The 16,449-nt window shown below is 48.1% G+C and overlaps 1 protein-coding gene across 4 annotated transcripts in view; it reads right to left on the bottom strand.

Moving 5' to 3' along the window:
* Nucleotides 1–13,104: 13,104 nt before the first annotated feature.
* The window catches only part of LOC117194110 (protein germ cell-less-like), a 21,511-nt gene continuing 18,166 nt past the window's right edge, over nucleotides 13,105–16,449 (bottom strand). For 2 of the 4 annotated variants that reach the window (XM_033398753.1, XM_033398752.1), the window contains exons 2-4: nucleotides 15,421–15,604; nucleotides 14,399–15,346; nucleotides 13,105–14,338 (exon numbers count right to left, since the gene is read on the bottom strand). In XM_033398753.1, coding sequence (XP_033254644.1) covers nucleotides 13,690–14,338; nucleotides 14,399–15,346; nucleotides 15,421–15,554 — 1,731 coding nt within the window. In that variant the 5' untranslated portion in view covers nucleotides 15,555–15,604 and the 3' untranslated portion in view covers nucleotides 13,105–13,689. The remainder of the gene's footprint in view (nucleotides 14,339–14,398; nucleotides 15,347–15,420; nucleotides 15,605–16,449) is intronic. The other 2 variants (XM_033398754.1, XM_033398755.1) reach the window with 1 other exon arrangement.

The following is a 16,449-nucleotide window of genomic DNA, read 5'->3' as shown; positions in this document are numbered from 1 at the left end:
CGAGAAAACTAAAAACGCAGAATCATAGATAATGACCATATCTATCAGATTGCTGAATCTGGATCAGATCGGATCATTTTTGTAGCCAAAAGCAAGAAATCAATTTTCAGTGGCTACGCAGCGCCCGACGTCACGCTCAGACTGATTTTCTGTCTCTCTCGCACGCACTCCTTGTCGTGTGGTTCAATATTAGCGGCGTCTGCCGGAGGAGAGCCATACTGACTTAGTATCGGGTATAACTGTAGAGTTGCGGTCTCCGCAGCAACTCACAACGTTCCCCCTCGTTTTTTTTCTATGTTGGTTAGTGTATGGCTTGGCTACGTTTCCATGCATTAAAAGAATGCAGGGAATGCGAGCAAGGCAAGCTTAGCAGAATGGGCACCGAAAAGACCGAAAAGCTTCGAGCGTGTGTAACGCAAGCGTTGCGCTCTCTTATCAGCAGCGGCTGGCCGCTGCGCATGCGTTTTAGATTTTGACGAAGACAGGCGCAAAGGAGAAAATAGAAATTGGGTCACTTACGGCTTTAATACAGTGGTCCCTCGCTGAAAGGCGCCTTTCGTTGTGGAGCTGTGGAAACCATGTTAATGTGTGCCCCGGTCGGAGGGGGATTGGTAAATAGGGGGGGTATGAAAAAGGTTTTTTTTTTTTGTTTTTTTTTTTTTTTGTAGTCTGTTACTTTATGATTAAGTTTTTCGGTCTCCAACCCGCAAAAATAAATTCCGTTTTGGGAACTTTCACATTCCCGCCTATCGAGGTAGGACTGTGACGCAGAGTTAAGGAAAGTTACATAGTCATATAAGTGCTCAGAAGGAACCAAAAAAAAATACAATTAAAACTACACTATGCTACGAAATCTGGGTCTGGTCTGGCGGCGTCTTCTAGGCCGTCTCAGACAGCGAGTTAGCGGCGCATAGGGGGGGGTGATCTCTATGCCCCATATTCCCTCTCTGCGCGTACGTTAGATATGGCGCAAGGGTTATGGCCGGTGGAGGTTATGTCGCCGGGCAGGTGGATGCTTCAACGACTCCAAAAGGAAAAAAAAATCTCGGCCCCACACCAAGGTCGACTCCGAAGAGTACTCCCGTCAAGGGTGGGAGTTTGGTGTTGGTGGGGCAGAACTTTGGGAGAGCCGGGTGTCTACCGCTCGGGGCCAGGGCCCTATGTGCGAAACAGAACCAAAACCACGAGGGCTAAGAAAAAAAAATCTAAATTTTCCCTACAGGGCACTTTAACATACCGGTTTTTCGGACTTTTCCACGGAGACACGAGCGTTGGGTTCTCCTGGCAGAGCTGCGGGACGCACGGGTTTGCAACAAGAACAACACTTGCTGGCGAGGCGAGGCAAATATGCACTTTTCGCCAGGGTAGTTTCTTGCCAGTTTTCTCGGCGCACGGTTATTAATTTTCGCCCGATTTTTGCGGCGCGCCCACCGTGTGGGATTTTCCCCGTTCCGTTTTATTATACCCGATACTCAAAATGAGTATTGGGGTATATTAGATTTGTGGTAAAAGTGGATGTGTGTAACGTCCAGAAGGAATCGTTTCCGACCCCATAAAGTATATATATTCTTGATCAGCATCAATAGCCGAGTCGATTGAGCCCTGTCTGTCTGTCCGTCTGTCCGTCCGTCCGTCCGTCCGTCCGTCCGTCCGTCCGTCCGTCCGTCCGTCCGTCCGTCCGTTCGTCCGTCCGTCCCCTTCAGCGCCTAGTGCTCAAAGACTATAAGATCTAGAGCAACGATGTTTTGGATCCAGACTTCTGTGATATGTCACTGCTACAAAAATATTTCAAAACTTCGCCCCGCCCACTTCCGCCCCCACAAAGGACGAAAATCTGTGGCATCCACAATTTTAAAGATATGAGAAATCCAAAAACGCAGAATCGTAGAGAATGACCATATCTTTTAGACTGCAGAATCTGAATTGGATCGTATTATTATAGCCAGCATCAAGAAAACAATTTCATTTTTATACCCGATACTCAAAATGAGTATTGGGGTATATTAGATTTGTGGTAAAAGTGGATGTGTGTAACGTCCAGAAGGAATCAGTTCCGACCCCATAAAGTATTAATATTCTTGATCAGCATCAATAGCCGAGTCGATTGAGCCCTGTCTGTCTGTCCGTCTGTCCGTCCGTCCGTCCGTCCGTCCGTCCGTCCGTCCGTCCGTCCGTCCGTCCGTCCGTCCGTCCGTCCGTCCGTCCGTCCGTCCGTCCGTCCGTCCGTCCGTCCGTCCGTCCGTCCGTCCGTCCGTTCGTCCGTCCGTCCCCTTCAGCGCCTAGTGCTCAAAGACTATAAGATCTAGAGCAACGATGTTTTGGATCCAGACTTCTGTGATATGTCACTGCTACAAAAATATTTCAAAACTTCGCCCCGCCCACTTCCGCCCCCACAAAGGACGAAAATCTGTGGCATCCACATTTTTAAAGATACGATAAAACCAAAAACGCAGAATCGTAGAGGACTATATGTTCTAGAGTGTAAAATCTCAACCAGATCGTATAATTATTATAGCCAGAATCAAGAAAACAATTTCATTCTTTCTCGCTCTGTCTCTCTCTAACACACAGGTTTCATGGTCGGCTTTGCCAATTGCAAAATATGAGTTCAAGGATCTCAGAACCTATAAGAGCCAGAGCAACCAAATTTGCTATCAACACTCCTGTGATATCGGGCCTTGACCGTTTCGTTTCCAAATTTCGCCACACCCCCTTTCGCCCCCGCAAAGGACGAAAATCTGGGGCATCCACAAATCTCAGAGACTATAAAGGCTAGAAAAACCAAATTTGGTATCCGCACTTCTGTTAGATCTCACTATAAAACGTATATCTCAGAATTTCGCCCCACCCCCTTCAGCCCCCACAAAAGACGAAAATCTGTTGCATCCACAATATTGCACATTCGAGAAAACTAAAAACGCAGAATCATAGATAATGACCATATCTATCAGATTGCTGAATCTGGATCAGATCGGATCATTTTTATACCCAAAAGGAACAAATCAATTTGCACTGGCTACGCAGCGCCCGACGTCACGCTCAGACTGATTTTCTGTCTCTCTCGCACGCACTCTTTGTCGTGTCGTTTAATATTAGCTGCGTCTGCCGGGGGAGAGCCATACTGACTAAGTATCGGGTATAACTGTAGAGTTGCGGTGTCCGCAGCAACTCACAACGTTCCCCCTCGTTTAAAGTCGCCTTGTGTGGCGATATCTGCAAAATGTACCGCTGTGTACGCGTTTCCCATCCCGATACGCACGTGCAGTGCATCCTATGGCGCAATGACCCGAAGGAGGAGATTCAGGTGTTCAAGTTGGAGACTGTTACTTACGGAACCAAACCTGCCGCTTTCTTAGCAATTCGTGCTATGCATCAATTGGCAAATGATGAAGAGTTGCGTTTTCCGCTTGGCGCTGATGTTGTTCGAAGAGATTTCTATGTCGATGATCTCATATCTGGAGGGGACAGCATTGATTCTGTCATCAAGATTCGTCAGCAGGTAAAGGAGCTACTTTCGAAAGGATGTTTTCCCATACGTAAATGGTGTTCCAATGAACCCGCTGCTTTGGAAGGCGTATCGGAGGCGGATCGCGAAAAGTTCCTTACCTTTCATGACGGGACTGAAGTAACCAAGGCGCTTGGTCTAGTTTGGGATCCCACCACGGACAATCTTCTGTTTAGCTTCGCTCACGTCGGAACCGCTGCAGGCCCAATATCGAAGCGTTCGGTACTGTCTACACTAGCTAGGTTCTACGATCCTCTAGGGCTCATCTCTCCCATCATCACAAAAGCTAAAATATTTATGCAGTCGCTATGGAACGAAAGCCTAAAGTTGAATTGGGACGAAAGCCTGCCCCAGGATCTACATACGACTTGGATTGAGCTGACTTCCCAGTTGTCGATGGTTAAAAACTTTAAGTTTCCACGTTACGTGCTTCGGCAGCAAGCCAGATTAGAAATGCACGCGTTTTGTGATGCGAGCCAAGCAGCATATGGCGCCTGTGTATACATGCGTTCGGAAGCTCTTGGCATTGTGCAAAGTCATCTCTTATGCTCTAAATCCAGAGTCGCGCCCTTGAAAAGTATGACTATCCCCAAGCTTGAGCTATCCGCTGCCCTCGTATTAGCCGAACTAGTGTCCACCATAGTTAAAGGATTATCAGCTCCGTGCCAAATACATTGCTGGTCGGATTCGTCCATAGCCCTTGCCTGGATTCGAGAATCACCATTGAATTTTAATATATTTGTTTCTAATCGAGTTCAGCGGATTCAGGAGCTCACCGCTGGAATGACTTGGCATCACGTGCCCACAAAGTTGAATCCTGCCGACATCATATCACGTGGATCCACGCCCGCTGAACTAATGGATAGCAGCCTTTGGATCTCTGGACCACCATTCTTGCGTCTTGAGAGCTCAGAGTGGCCTGCAGGCTTGCAATTGCCGACCGATGTACCAGAACGTCGTCATGCAGCATTGGATGTTTCAAACGAAAGGGATGTATCGTACGATTGCAAATTTCAAAACTCATTCGGATCCATGCAGCGCGTCTTTGCTTACATATATCGATTCTACATTCTCAAGGACAAAGGCATAGCGCGGTCGAAGGGTCAACTTACCGTAATCGACATCAAAAATGGTACGCATTTGCTCATAAGGGCAATACAGCAGCAACAATTTTCGGAAGAGATAAGGGCCCTCGCCAGCAAACCGGCCCTACCCCCACGAAAGGTTTCTCCACGCAGGAGCTCAAGGATTGCTCGGACTGCTTCGGCAAAAATTCTGGCCTATTGGTGGACGCAAATATGTTGCGGGAATCATTCGCAAATGTGTTAGATGCTTTCGTTTGAAGCCAGTGCTGAGGGAACATATCATGGGAAACTTGCCTGCGGATCGCGTAAGGACTAATCCAGCATTCCACACAACGGGCGTTGATTTTTGCGGACCCTTTTATCACAAGTCGAAAGTCAGAAGCAGGCCTCCTATCAAATGTTACATCGCTGTCTTCGTATGCTTTAGCACCAAAGCAACTCATCTATCTACAGAATCCTTTCTGGCAGCATTAAGGCGTTTTATAAGTCTACGTCCCAAACCTCGAATCATCTGGTCAGACAACGCTACAAATTTTGTAGGAGCAAAAAATTAGCTTTTGGAGCTTCGGCAAATGTTCCTCAGCGATCCTCATACGTCGGCTGTGTCACATCTCTGCGTTTCTAGTGGAATCGATTGGAAATTCATCCCCCCTCGATCACCTCATTTTGGGGGTTTGTGGGAGGCGGCTGTTAAAGCAGCTAAATATCATTTTCATCGCATCGTCGGGACCTACATTTTTACTCTTGATGAAATTCAGACCTTGGCTTGTGAAATCTCTGCTTTGTTAAATTCCCGTCCGCTTTATGCAATTACAGAAAGTCCCGATGATCTAGATGTGCTCACGCCAAACCACTTTCTCAATGGAGCCCCGAAAGCTGCATTCGACGAGCCAGATGTGACGCATCTCCGGGTCAACCTACTTAGTCGATGGCAGCGGCTGTGTCAAATGAAGCAGGCGTTTTGGAGAAAATGGCGCATGGCGTATCTTTCGATTCTTCAGGAGCGGAGCAAGTGGCGGTCATCGTCTCCAAACATCAAGCTAGGAGCGCTCGTCATGATCAAGGAGGAAACGCTGCCACCATTAAGGTGGCCGCTTGGCCGCATTGAGAGCGTCATCCCAGGAAAAGATGGAACCATCAGAGTAGCCGTCATCCGCACTCAAAGAGCCCTTTTCAAGAGGGCCGTTGGAAAAATAGCGGTTCTGCCCCTTCAGGATGGATCTGTTGAAAGCCTTTGCCTTCCAACGGGGGGTGAATGTTCGGAGCAGAACCCAGCCGCTTAGCTGCTTGCCAAATAGCACCTAATTCTTGGCCCTCAGCCGCTTATTTTGTTTGTTACTTATGTCTATGTCACTCATTTGTTTGTTAAAGCTTTGCGCTTGCTTGCCCTGCTAAACGCTCTCTGCCAGCTCGCTCTTCGCTATCTCCGCTTTGCGTCTGCCTACCGACGTCGGCCGAGCGAAGCTGCGCTTAGCGATCGGAGCGGCAATGTAAAGGGCAGGCAAGCCACACTTGCAATTTGGATGTCGCGCATTAAAGAACATATCGTAATTTTATTTCTGCGCCGAGTTTTATTTAATGCGAAATAATTAGTCGGCCGATTGGGGATAAAAAACATTATCTCCACATAAAATTTGGTGACCCCGACGTGATCTCTGAGTTGCAGTGTCAATTAATAATCATTCGCGATCGACATTCGTTAGCCCTAGAAAATTTTCGGCGGTTAAGCACAATTCGGTGCTAAAACACACTTACATACACCTACATACACGCATTGCTGGCTATTAATTTCTCTGTCGCGACAATTCGGTCAGTGCATGCGGTAGGCAGTGCAGCGAACTCACTAATACACCCAAGCGGAGTACAAAGCGGAATCGGACAGCTCGCACAGCCGCACAGCTAAAGGCATTAGCTGTAATCCCTTTGCTTTCGGTTCCCACGTTTATACGTATACAGGGTGTCTTTTTCGGTCGTGCTGAGTGACTCTTTTAAAACTTCAACATGGCAGCACCTGAGCCTACCAATGTCGCGAACGCAGCAATGCCGAGTGATGTAGATTTCTACAAGCACAAGGCCGAGTCCATCGCGCGCCAACTAAAGGCCATGGATCGCTTTCTCACCAAGGAAGAGCTTGCCGAGTTAGATGAGGCAGAACTTCAAGCTCGCTTAGAGCAAATCGAGCGAATGAATGCAGATTTCGATGCCGCTCAAACGAGCCTTGAAAGGCTGGATTTCCTGCAGTTAGCCCATGATGCCCGGCTGGACTTTTCGAATATTTATGTCAAGGTTAGGTCCAGGCTGTCGCGGGAGTTGATGGCTGCTCGCACGGTAAATGTTGCCAATTCAACGGCTCGGCATACTCTCGAGGGGAATTCGTCGTTGTTCACCTATAATAGTATAGGCCGTTCTCGAATGCCCGAGTTGCAGCTTCCGCGATTCGGTGGGAACTACATGGATTGGCCAGAATTCCACTCGATGTTCTCGACAATGGTGCACAAAGACCATCGTATACCAATCATCGAAAAATTCCAATATCTTCGTGGATGTCTAGATGGTGCTGCGCTGGATACGATTCGTTCCTTGGAACTTTCTGAGGAGAATTACGACAAGGCGTTGAATTTATTAATGTTGCGATTCGATAATAAACTGTTACATTTTCAGGCACACGTCAAGGCTATTTTCGGGCTGCAAGGGGTGGAGAAGGGCTCGGCTATCGGCTTGCGCGCGCTCAGCGAGAAAATCAATTCGCACTTGCGTGCACTTCAGACCTTGGCGACCCCGCAGGAGATTTCCGATGGGTTGCTGATCTTCATCATAGGCACGAAATTGGACCACAAGACCAAGGAGAAATGGGAAGAGAACTTGCCGACGTCAGGATTGCCTCGGTGGTCAAGCATGGTCTTGGAAGCAAGATGTCGGATGCTGGAAAATTTGGGATCGGCTATGGTAACAATTCCTAGCCAGCAGGTGGGAGAAAGTAAACCTAGCACCCTAATCACCTCCATTAACGATCATAATAGCTCAACATGCAAGTATTGCAAATCCTCCGATCACTACATATCCCGATGCCAGGCATTTCTAGATCTCCCTGTTTTTTCTCGATACAAGGAGGTGAAGAAGCGCCATTTATGTCTAAACTGCCTCAACAAAGGCCATTCATTGCAACGCTGCAAGCCAGGGGCATGTAGAAATTGCCAAGCCAAGCATCACACACTGCTCCACATGCAGTCGGGCGCTGACGCTGAGTTGCCGTCGCCGAGCACGGAATCGACCCAGCATGATCCTGCAAGTGCCCTAGTAGCAAGCAAATATACTAGCCCTCCCCCCTCGAGTCAAAAATCTCTGCCTAGCCAAAACGTAGCAGTCGTATATGTCAGGGGCCGTTTTGGATCGCTTATTCCATGTCGTGCCATTTTAGATTCCGCTTCTCAGGTTAACGTTATAACATCGAGACTCGCCAATCACGTTCAAATCGCCGGTATTGGAGAGTCAATTCTACCACCCAGCAAGGCTGTAGACATCGTCCTGCAATCTCAAGACGAAAGCTATCACGGTTTCCTCTCTGCAATTATCACTGCCTCAATCACAGGAATGCAGCCTAACTTCGGCCTAGACGCAAAGGATTGGCCAATGCCAAATAATCTAAAACTGGCTGATCCTAATTTCGCCAAGCCCCAGCGTGTCGATCTGTTGATAGGTGCTGGTTTGTTCTTCGAATTAATGTGCGTTGGACAGATTCGACTGTCAGACCAATTGCCAACATTGCAGATAACGAAACTTGGCTGGATAGTGTCAGGAAGTATTAAAAACTCTGAGAAAGCCCGTGCGGCGCTAGCAGCCGTTGAAGATCTCCCTGTCATCTCCGCTTGCGAGACTAATCTGTACGATATTGTAAGGCGGTTTTGGGAAGTCGATGGAGCTTATTCGCCCTCATCAATTTCGGAGGAAGATGTTCATTGCGAACAGCATTTCGTCACAAACTGCATTCGCCTAGATTCCGGAGCTTACTCCGTGCGTTTGCCAACCAAATTCAGTCTAGAAGAATTAGGAGAATCGTATCAGCAGGCGCTACGTAGATTTCTCAATTTGGAGAGGAAGCTAGCAAAAAATGCACAGCTTAAGGCAAAATATATGGAGTTTCTCCAGGAGTATCGTGATTTAGGACACATGTCGCCAGCTTCGCGGCAGTCAGACCTCCCGCAGTACTTCTTGCCTCACCATTGCGTCCACAAGCAGGATAGTACAACCACCAAATTACGCGTAGTGTTCTATGGATTTGTTGGACCCACCATCCAACCTAAAATTCTGATAACTCTGCTTCGTTTCCGCTTTTAATACCCGATACTCAAAATGAGTATTGAGTATTGAGTATATTAGATTTGTGGTAAAAGTGGATGTGTGTAACGTCCAGAAGGAATCGTTTCCGACACCATAAAGTATATATATTCTTGATCAGCATCAATAGCCGAGTCGATTGAGCCCTGTCTGTCTGTCCGTCCGTCCGTCTGTCCGTCTGTCCGTCCCCTTCAGCGCCTAGTGCTCAAAGACTATAAGAGCTAGAGAAACGTTGTTTTGGATCCAGACTTCTTTGATATGTCACTGCTACAAAAATATTTCAAAACTTCGCCCCGCCCACTTCCGCCAACACAGAGGACGAAAATCTGTGGCATCCAGATTTTTAAAGATACGATAAAACCAAAAACGCAGAATCGTAGAGGACTATATGTTCTAGAGTGTAAAATCTCAACCAGATCGTATAATTATTATAGCCAGAATCAAGAAAACAATTTCATTCTTTCTCGCTCTGTCTCTCTCTAACACACAGGTTTCATGGTCGGCTTTGCCAATTGCAAAATATGAGTTCAAGGATCTCAGAACCTATAAGAGCCAGAGCAACCAAATTTGGTATCAACACTCCTGTGATATCGGACCTTGACCGTTTCGTTTCCAAATTTCGCCACACCCCCTTTCGCCCCCGCAAAGGACGAAAATCTGGGGCATCCACAAATCTCAGAGACTATTAAGGCTAGAGTAACCAAATTTGGTGCGGATAGCACTTCTGTTAGATCTCACTATAAAACGTATATCTCAGAATTTCGCCCCACCCCCTTCCGCCCCCACAAAGGACGAAAATCTGTTGCATCCACAATATTGCAGATTCGAGAAAACTAAAAACGCAGAATCATAGATAGTAACCATATCTATCAGACTGCTGAATCTGGATCAGATCGGATAATTTTTATACCCAAAAGGAACAAATCAATTTGCACTGGCTACGCAGCGCCCGACGTCACGCTCAGACTGATTTTCTGTCTCTCTCGCACGCACTCTTTGTCGTGTCGTTTAATATTAGCTGCGTCTGCCGGAGGAGAGCCATACTGACTAAGTATCGGGTATAACTGTAGAGCTGCGGTGTCCGCAGCAACTCACAACGTTCCCCCTCGTTTAAAGTCGCCTTGTGTGGCGATATCTGCAAAATGTACCGCTGTGTACGCGTTTCCCATCCCGATACGCACGTGCAGTGCATCCTATGGCGCAATGACCCGAAGGAGGAGATTCAGGTGTTCAAGTTGGAGACTGTTACTTACGGAACCAAACCTGCCGCTTTCTTAGCAATTCGTGCTATGCATCAATTGGCAAATGATGAAGAGTTGCGTTTTCCGCTTGGCGCTGATGTTGTTCGAAGAGATTTCTATGTCGATGATCTCATATCTGGAGGGGACAGCATTGATTCTGTCATCAAGATTCGTCAGCAGGTAAAGGAGCTACTTTCGAAAGGATGTTTTCCCATACGTAAATGGTGTTCCAATGAACCCGCTGCTTTGGAAGGCGTATCGGAGGCGGATCGCGAAAAGTTCCTTACCTTTCATGACGGGACTGAAGTAACCAAGGCGCTTGGTCTAGTTTGGGATCCCACCACGGACAATCTTCTGTTTAGCTTCGCTCACGTCGGAACCGCTGCAGGCCCAATATCGAAGCGTTCGGTACTGTCTACACTAGCTAGGTTCTACGATCCTCTAGGGCTCATCTCTCCCATCATCACAAAAGCTAAAATATTTATGCAGTCGCTATGGAACGAAAGCCTAAAGTTGAATTGGGACGAAAACCTGCCCCAGGATCTACATACGACTTGGATTGAGCTGACTTCCCAGTTGTCGACGGTTAAAAACTTTAAGTTTCCACGTTACGTGCTTCGGCAGCAAGCCAGATTAGAAATGCACGCGTTTTGTGATGCGAGCCAAGCAGCATATGGCGCCTGTGTATACATGCGTTCGGAAGCTCTTGGCATTGTGCAAAGTCATCTCTTATGCTCTAAATCCAGAGTCGCGCCCTTGAAAAGTATGACTATCCCCAAGCTTGAGCTATCCGCTGCCCTCGTATTAGCCGAACTAGTGTCCACCATAGTTAAAGGATTATCAGCTCCGTGCCAAATACATTGCTGGTCGGATTCGTCCATAGCCCTTGCCTGGATTCGAGAATCACCATTGAATTTTAATATATTTGTTTCTAATCGAGTTCAGCGGATTCAGGAGCTCACCGCTGGAATGACTTGGCATCACGTGCCCACAAAGTTGAATCCTGCCGACATCATATCACGTGGATCCACGCCCGCTGAACTAATGGATAGCAGCCTTTGGATCTCTGGACCACCATTCTTGCGTCTTGAGAGCTCAGAGTGGCCTGCAGGCTTGCAATTGCCGACCGATGTACCAGAACGTCGTCATGCAGCATTGGATGTTTCAAACGAAAGGGATGTATCGTACGATTGCAAATTTCAAAACTCATTCGGATCCATGCAGCGCGTCTTTGCTTACATATATCGATTCTACATTCTCAAGGACAAAGGCATAGCGCGGTCGAAGGGTCAACTTACCGTAATCGACATCAAAAATGGTACGCATTTGCTCATAAGGGCAATACAGCAGCAACAATTTTCGGAAGAGATAAGGGCCCTCGCCAGCAAACAGGCCCTACCCCCACGAAAGGTTTCTCCACGCAGGAGCTCAAGGATTGCTCGGACTGCTTCGGCAAAAATTCTGGCCTATTGGTGGACGCAAATATGTTGCGGGAATCATTCGCAAATGTGTTAGATGCTTTCGTTTGAAGCCAGTGCTGAGGGAACATATCATGGGAAACTTGCCTGCGGATCGCGTAAGGACTAATCCAGCATTCCACACAACGGGCGTTGATTTTTGCGGACCCTTTTATCACAAGTCGAAAGTCAGAAGCAGGCCTCCTATCAAATGTTACATCGCTGTCTTCGTATGCTTTAGCACCAAAGCAACTCATCTATCTACAGAATCCTTTCTGGCAGCATTAAGGCGTTTTATAAGTCTACGTCCCAAACCTCGAATCATCTGGTCAGACAACGCTACAAATGTTGTAGGAGCAAAAAATTAGCTTTTGGAGCTTCGGCAAATGTTCCTCAGCGATCCTCATCCGTCGGCTGTGTCACATCTCTGCGTTTCTAGTGGAATCGATTGGAAATTCATCCCCCCTCGATCACCTCATTTTGGGGGTTTGTGGGAGGCGGCTGTTAAAGCAGCTAAATATCATTTTCATCGCATCGTCGGGACCTACATTTTTACTCTTGATGAAATTCAGACCTTGGCTTGTGAAATCTCTGCTTTGTTAAATTCCCGTCCGCTTTATGCAATTACAGAAAGTCCCGATGATCTAGATGTGCTCACGCCAAACCACTTTCTCAATGGAGCCCCGAAAGCTGCATTCGACGAGCCAGATGTGACGCATCTCCGGGTCAACCTACTTAGTCGATGGCAGCGGCTGTGTCAAATGAAGCAGGCGTTTTGGAGAAAATGGCGCATGGCGTATCTTTCGATTCTTCAGGAGCGGAGCAAGTGGCGGTCATCGTCTCCAAACATCAAGCTAGGAGCGCTCGTCATGATCAAGGAGGAAACGCTGCCACCATTAAGGTGGCCGCTTGGCCGCATTGAGAGCGTCATCCCAGGAAAAGATGGAACCATCAGAGTAGCCGTCATCCGCACTCAAAGAGCCCTTTTCAAGAGGGCCGTTGGAAAAATAGCGGTTCTGCCCCTTCAGGATGGATCTGTTGAAAGCCTTTGCCTTCCAACGGGGGGTGAATGTTCGGAGCAGAACCCAGCCGCTTAGCTGCTTGCCAAATAGCACCTAATTCTTGGCCCTCAGCCGCTTATTTTGTTTGTTACTTATGTCTATGTCACTCATTTGTTTGTTAAAGCTTTGCGCTTGCTTGCCCTGCTAAACGCTCTCTGCCAGCTCGCTCTTCGCTATCTCCGCCTTGCGTCTGCCTACCGACGTTAGCCGAGCGAAGCTGCGCTTAGCGATCGGAGCGGCAATGTAAAGGGCAGGCAAGCCACACTTGCAATTTGGATGTCACGCATTAAAGAACATATCGTAATTTTATTTCTGCGCCGAGTTTTCTTTAATTCGAAATAATTAGTCGGCCGATTGGGGATAAAAAACATTATCTCCACAACTTGCTTGGGGATGATGAGTAGCATACGAATTTGGAACTATTTTGCAATTAATCGAAGACTTTAATAAACGAAATCGAGATAATTGTTACTGTGCGTACATCGCATACAAAGCGAATACAAAATGTGTTAGGACAGTTAGATGCGCAAACATAATACATGACTTTATAATCCGAATACGCCTCAATCTTAGTTACATTGCCGCGTTGCTGACTACTTACTCGTAGGCTTAACAAGTAGATCATCTTTGAGTGAGTTGGCTAATATCTGCATCAATTACAATATGCAACATCGATGTGCGACCGCACGAGCGATTCTCCAGTCTACTCCAAAGAGTAGAGTTCAATAGTTAATTATTACATTACATGTACATGTAGGTTCTAATGAAGTAAACGATATACAAAAAAATATATATGGGCGTGCCAGAACGATCTTCGGAGTGCCCGAACTTAATTTACAAACGTGTGGATCACGTCACACGATTATCGTAATCGTAGGAGAAACTTGCAGATAACGAATTTACAATTACATCTAAAACGAGACTCGACCAGTGCGAGTCCATGAACCGGAAATGGTGGTAGTAGTGCTTATGGAGGTGATCTTGCTATTTGGTGGATGTGCGCGCTCAGCACGCTATGTCGCCGAACAGTGCATCAGCGTCGGTGGACACACCGATCTCTCGGTGCCAACTTATCCTTCGTCGCGGTGACGGGGACGTGGGCGTTGACCCCTCCGAGTCGCCAATGTAGACCGCCGAATCATCAGCACTGGCCGGAGTCAGCGGCCTCTCGCAAGTGGCTCCAATCTCCGAAATGGGTATGGAAAACGAAGTTGTTGTCGTTGCCTCCTCGCTGTGCGGCACAACCTCCTTGAAGCTCTGATTGGGGGGAATGACGACGAGCATGTTAATAGATATAAGCAGCGGATGGACTAGTTTCGGGTCGAGAACCATCAGCGGCACCTCCTCGTTCTTCTCAAGACTCAGCGAGCAGATCTCAGAGGTTTGTGTGAAAACTGGCTGGCGTTGAGCATTAATCGAAGTGACAGTGGTGCGGATCATGAATTTGTGCTTGGTCTGCAGGCTGAGGACTCGCTCGTGCTCGTGCCGGTGGTGGCGCCTAATGTTCAGTCTGCGCGAGTCCATGATGAGTATGAGATCCATGCCGAAATTAAAGCCCGTCCAGCGCCACTTCTGGTACCCCGGCTCGGTCAGGAGTCGGCCACATCGCATACAGTTCTCGAAGAACTGTTCGTCGTCCAACTGCTGCGGACTACTGTGGGAGCAACAACAATGTACAATCATCTCTTGAGACTGGGCGATGGGATAGACTTACGTGTCCTCGTGGCCGTGATCGATCCTTAGCAGGGCGTCCCAGTGACTGTGGATGTGGCTGTAAAGCCACTCCTTGGGTATTATGTTGTCGTTATAGATGATCTTCAAGTCCATGTAGTGGTTTGTGAGGTACTGGGTGCGGAGCTTCTGGAAGACTGGAACAAAGGGCTGACCCTCGGGCGTGGCCAGAAAGGAGCGTTCCTCCATACGGCTGGTGAAGTACGTCCACTGGGCAACATCTACGCTGGGTGTGTGCGTATCTACGCCAGCGTTGACCAGTCGATCCTGCGTCTTCTGCGCCTCAGCCCGCTGCACCGGGACTTCGGGATCGTGGTCGGGGTGCAGTCGCAGGAACATCCACGTGCGCAGCAGCGTATACAGGGAAAACTCTGTCTGCATCACATACAGGTCTTGGCTGGCAGTCAGGGCGGTCATCAGATCAATGGAGATGTGCCGCAACAGGTTGGGTTGCTTGCTGTAAATGCTGAGTAGGTTGATCTGGAACCACTGGAAGGTGGACTTCTTCACCCCCACCACTCCGTACTGGCAGGCCGCCTCGTAGTAGTGGATGGCCGTCTCCGCATTGATGGTGTCCACCATCACCTCGGCGCACTTGTCGATGATGCCGTCCAGGTGGAACAGCGTGGCCGTGGCCAGCACTGGTATCACATCCTTTGGATCTATCTCGATCTCGTCCGAGTACATGGAGCCGAAAACCGCATCCAGGCTCTCCACGTTGATGCGGTCGTCGGGAATAGTGATCTGCACAAAGTTCTGTTGCGCCTCCTTCCACGTCCCATTGAACATCGTGTAGAAGTAGGGGCTCTGACTCAAGTACACCTTGTGCAGGTGCCAGACCTTGTCCAGCACCATCACGGCCACATCCGAGTTCTTTTCCTCCTTGAACAGTGCCTTGTAAATATATTGCGTGGTCGTCAGCAGTTTCTTCCTGGCGGTGGAGGCAATCAATAAATTAGCAAATGGAACCACAAACAGTTGGGCTCGGGCAGCTCGCATGCTTACTTCTTGGGCAGAGTGGTACACAACTGCGTCTGCTCATCCTGGCCCAGGGCGGAGTCCGTGCTGCGCTTCCGCTTCCGGCGGTTGCCAAACACCTCGGCCACATTGCTCTGCATGGATCCCATGATCTGACCCATGGCTGGAGTCCGCTTCCTGGCGCTCGATCGTCTGAATGTATTCGTTCAACCTATGAATACATGTGTGTGTTGTGTTTGTTTATAAATATTCGAGGGGGGAAGATTTGGGTCGAGTTTATCGATTTGACAGGTTGCGTGTTGATAGTGCCTCCCCAGGCCTGCCTACCTGAATGGAAATGGAACCAGTTGACCCAGTTTCGCTCCAACAGGGCGCCCCCGCAGCTGCTTAAGCGAATACCTTTTCCCCGTGGGCGTCGAGTGGGTGCCCACTAGAAAGTCTTTTAATCAATAGCTCAGCTCAACAGATGGTGATGTCATCATCATCATCACCATCACCATCACCGTCGTATGCAGTGCGCATCGAATTGTTCCGACAGTTGCAATCAAAGTGCACATGACAAAAGGGACAAGTTGCACAAATCTATACGATTGGGATCATTTTTGCGTAGTTCTAAAAGCAGTTCAGTCCCATAAGCGAGTCTATTTCATATCTAAAGCACGTCTCTTGCTGTCCCTATTCAATCAGACTCCATAAAACTATAAATAGCTGCAATATATCTATGAAGCCCCACCCCACTGTTTCGTGAACATTTTCATGTAATTTTGGGGGGAGGTTGGATACATAATTAGAACGAGATCAAACGAACTCGTTTTCGCGGCGTTGTTGTTTATGTTTTCGCGTTCAGCTGGAGCTGGATGAATGTTGTAACCATGTCAAGGCCTGTAAAGTACCCTGTAGCTTTGGGGAAATTCACTCGGGGAATAGGATAGCTTCTCGGCAGACCAAAATTCAGGTACATCTGTGCGTCCTAACAGCACTGGGGGTGGAAGAAAAAGAAAAATAAACGCGCCACCTATAGGTCAAGGATCGTATCTGAGGAAAGAGTAATGGAAA

Source organism: Drosophila miranda (assembly GCF_003369915.1).
Source record: "Drosophila miranda strain MSH22 chromosome Y unlocalized genomic scaffold, D.miranda_PacBio2.1 Contig_Y2_pilon, whole genome shotgun sequence".
Lineage (NCBI taxonomy): Eukaryota > Metazoa > Arthropoda > Insecta > Diptera > Drosophilidae > Drosophila > Drosophila miranda.
The sequence above is the reverse complement of the archived record's forward strand: the minus strand, read 5'-3'. Positions and strand labels throughout refer to the sequence as shown.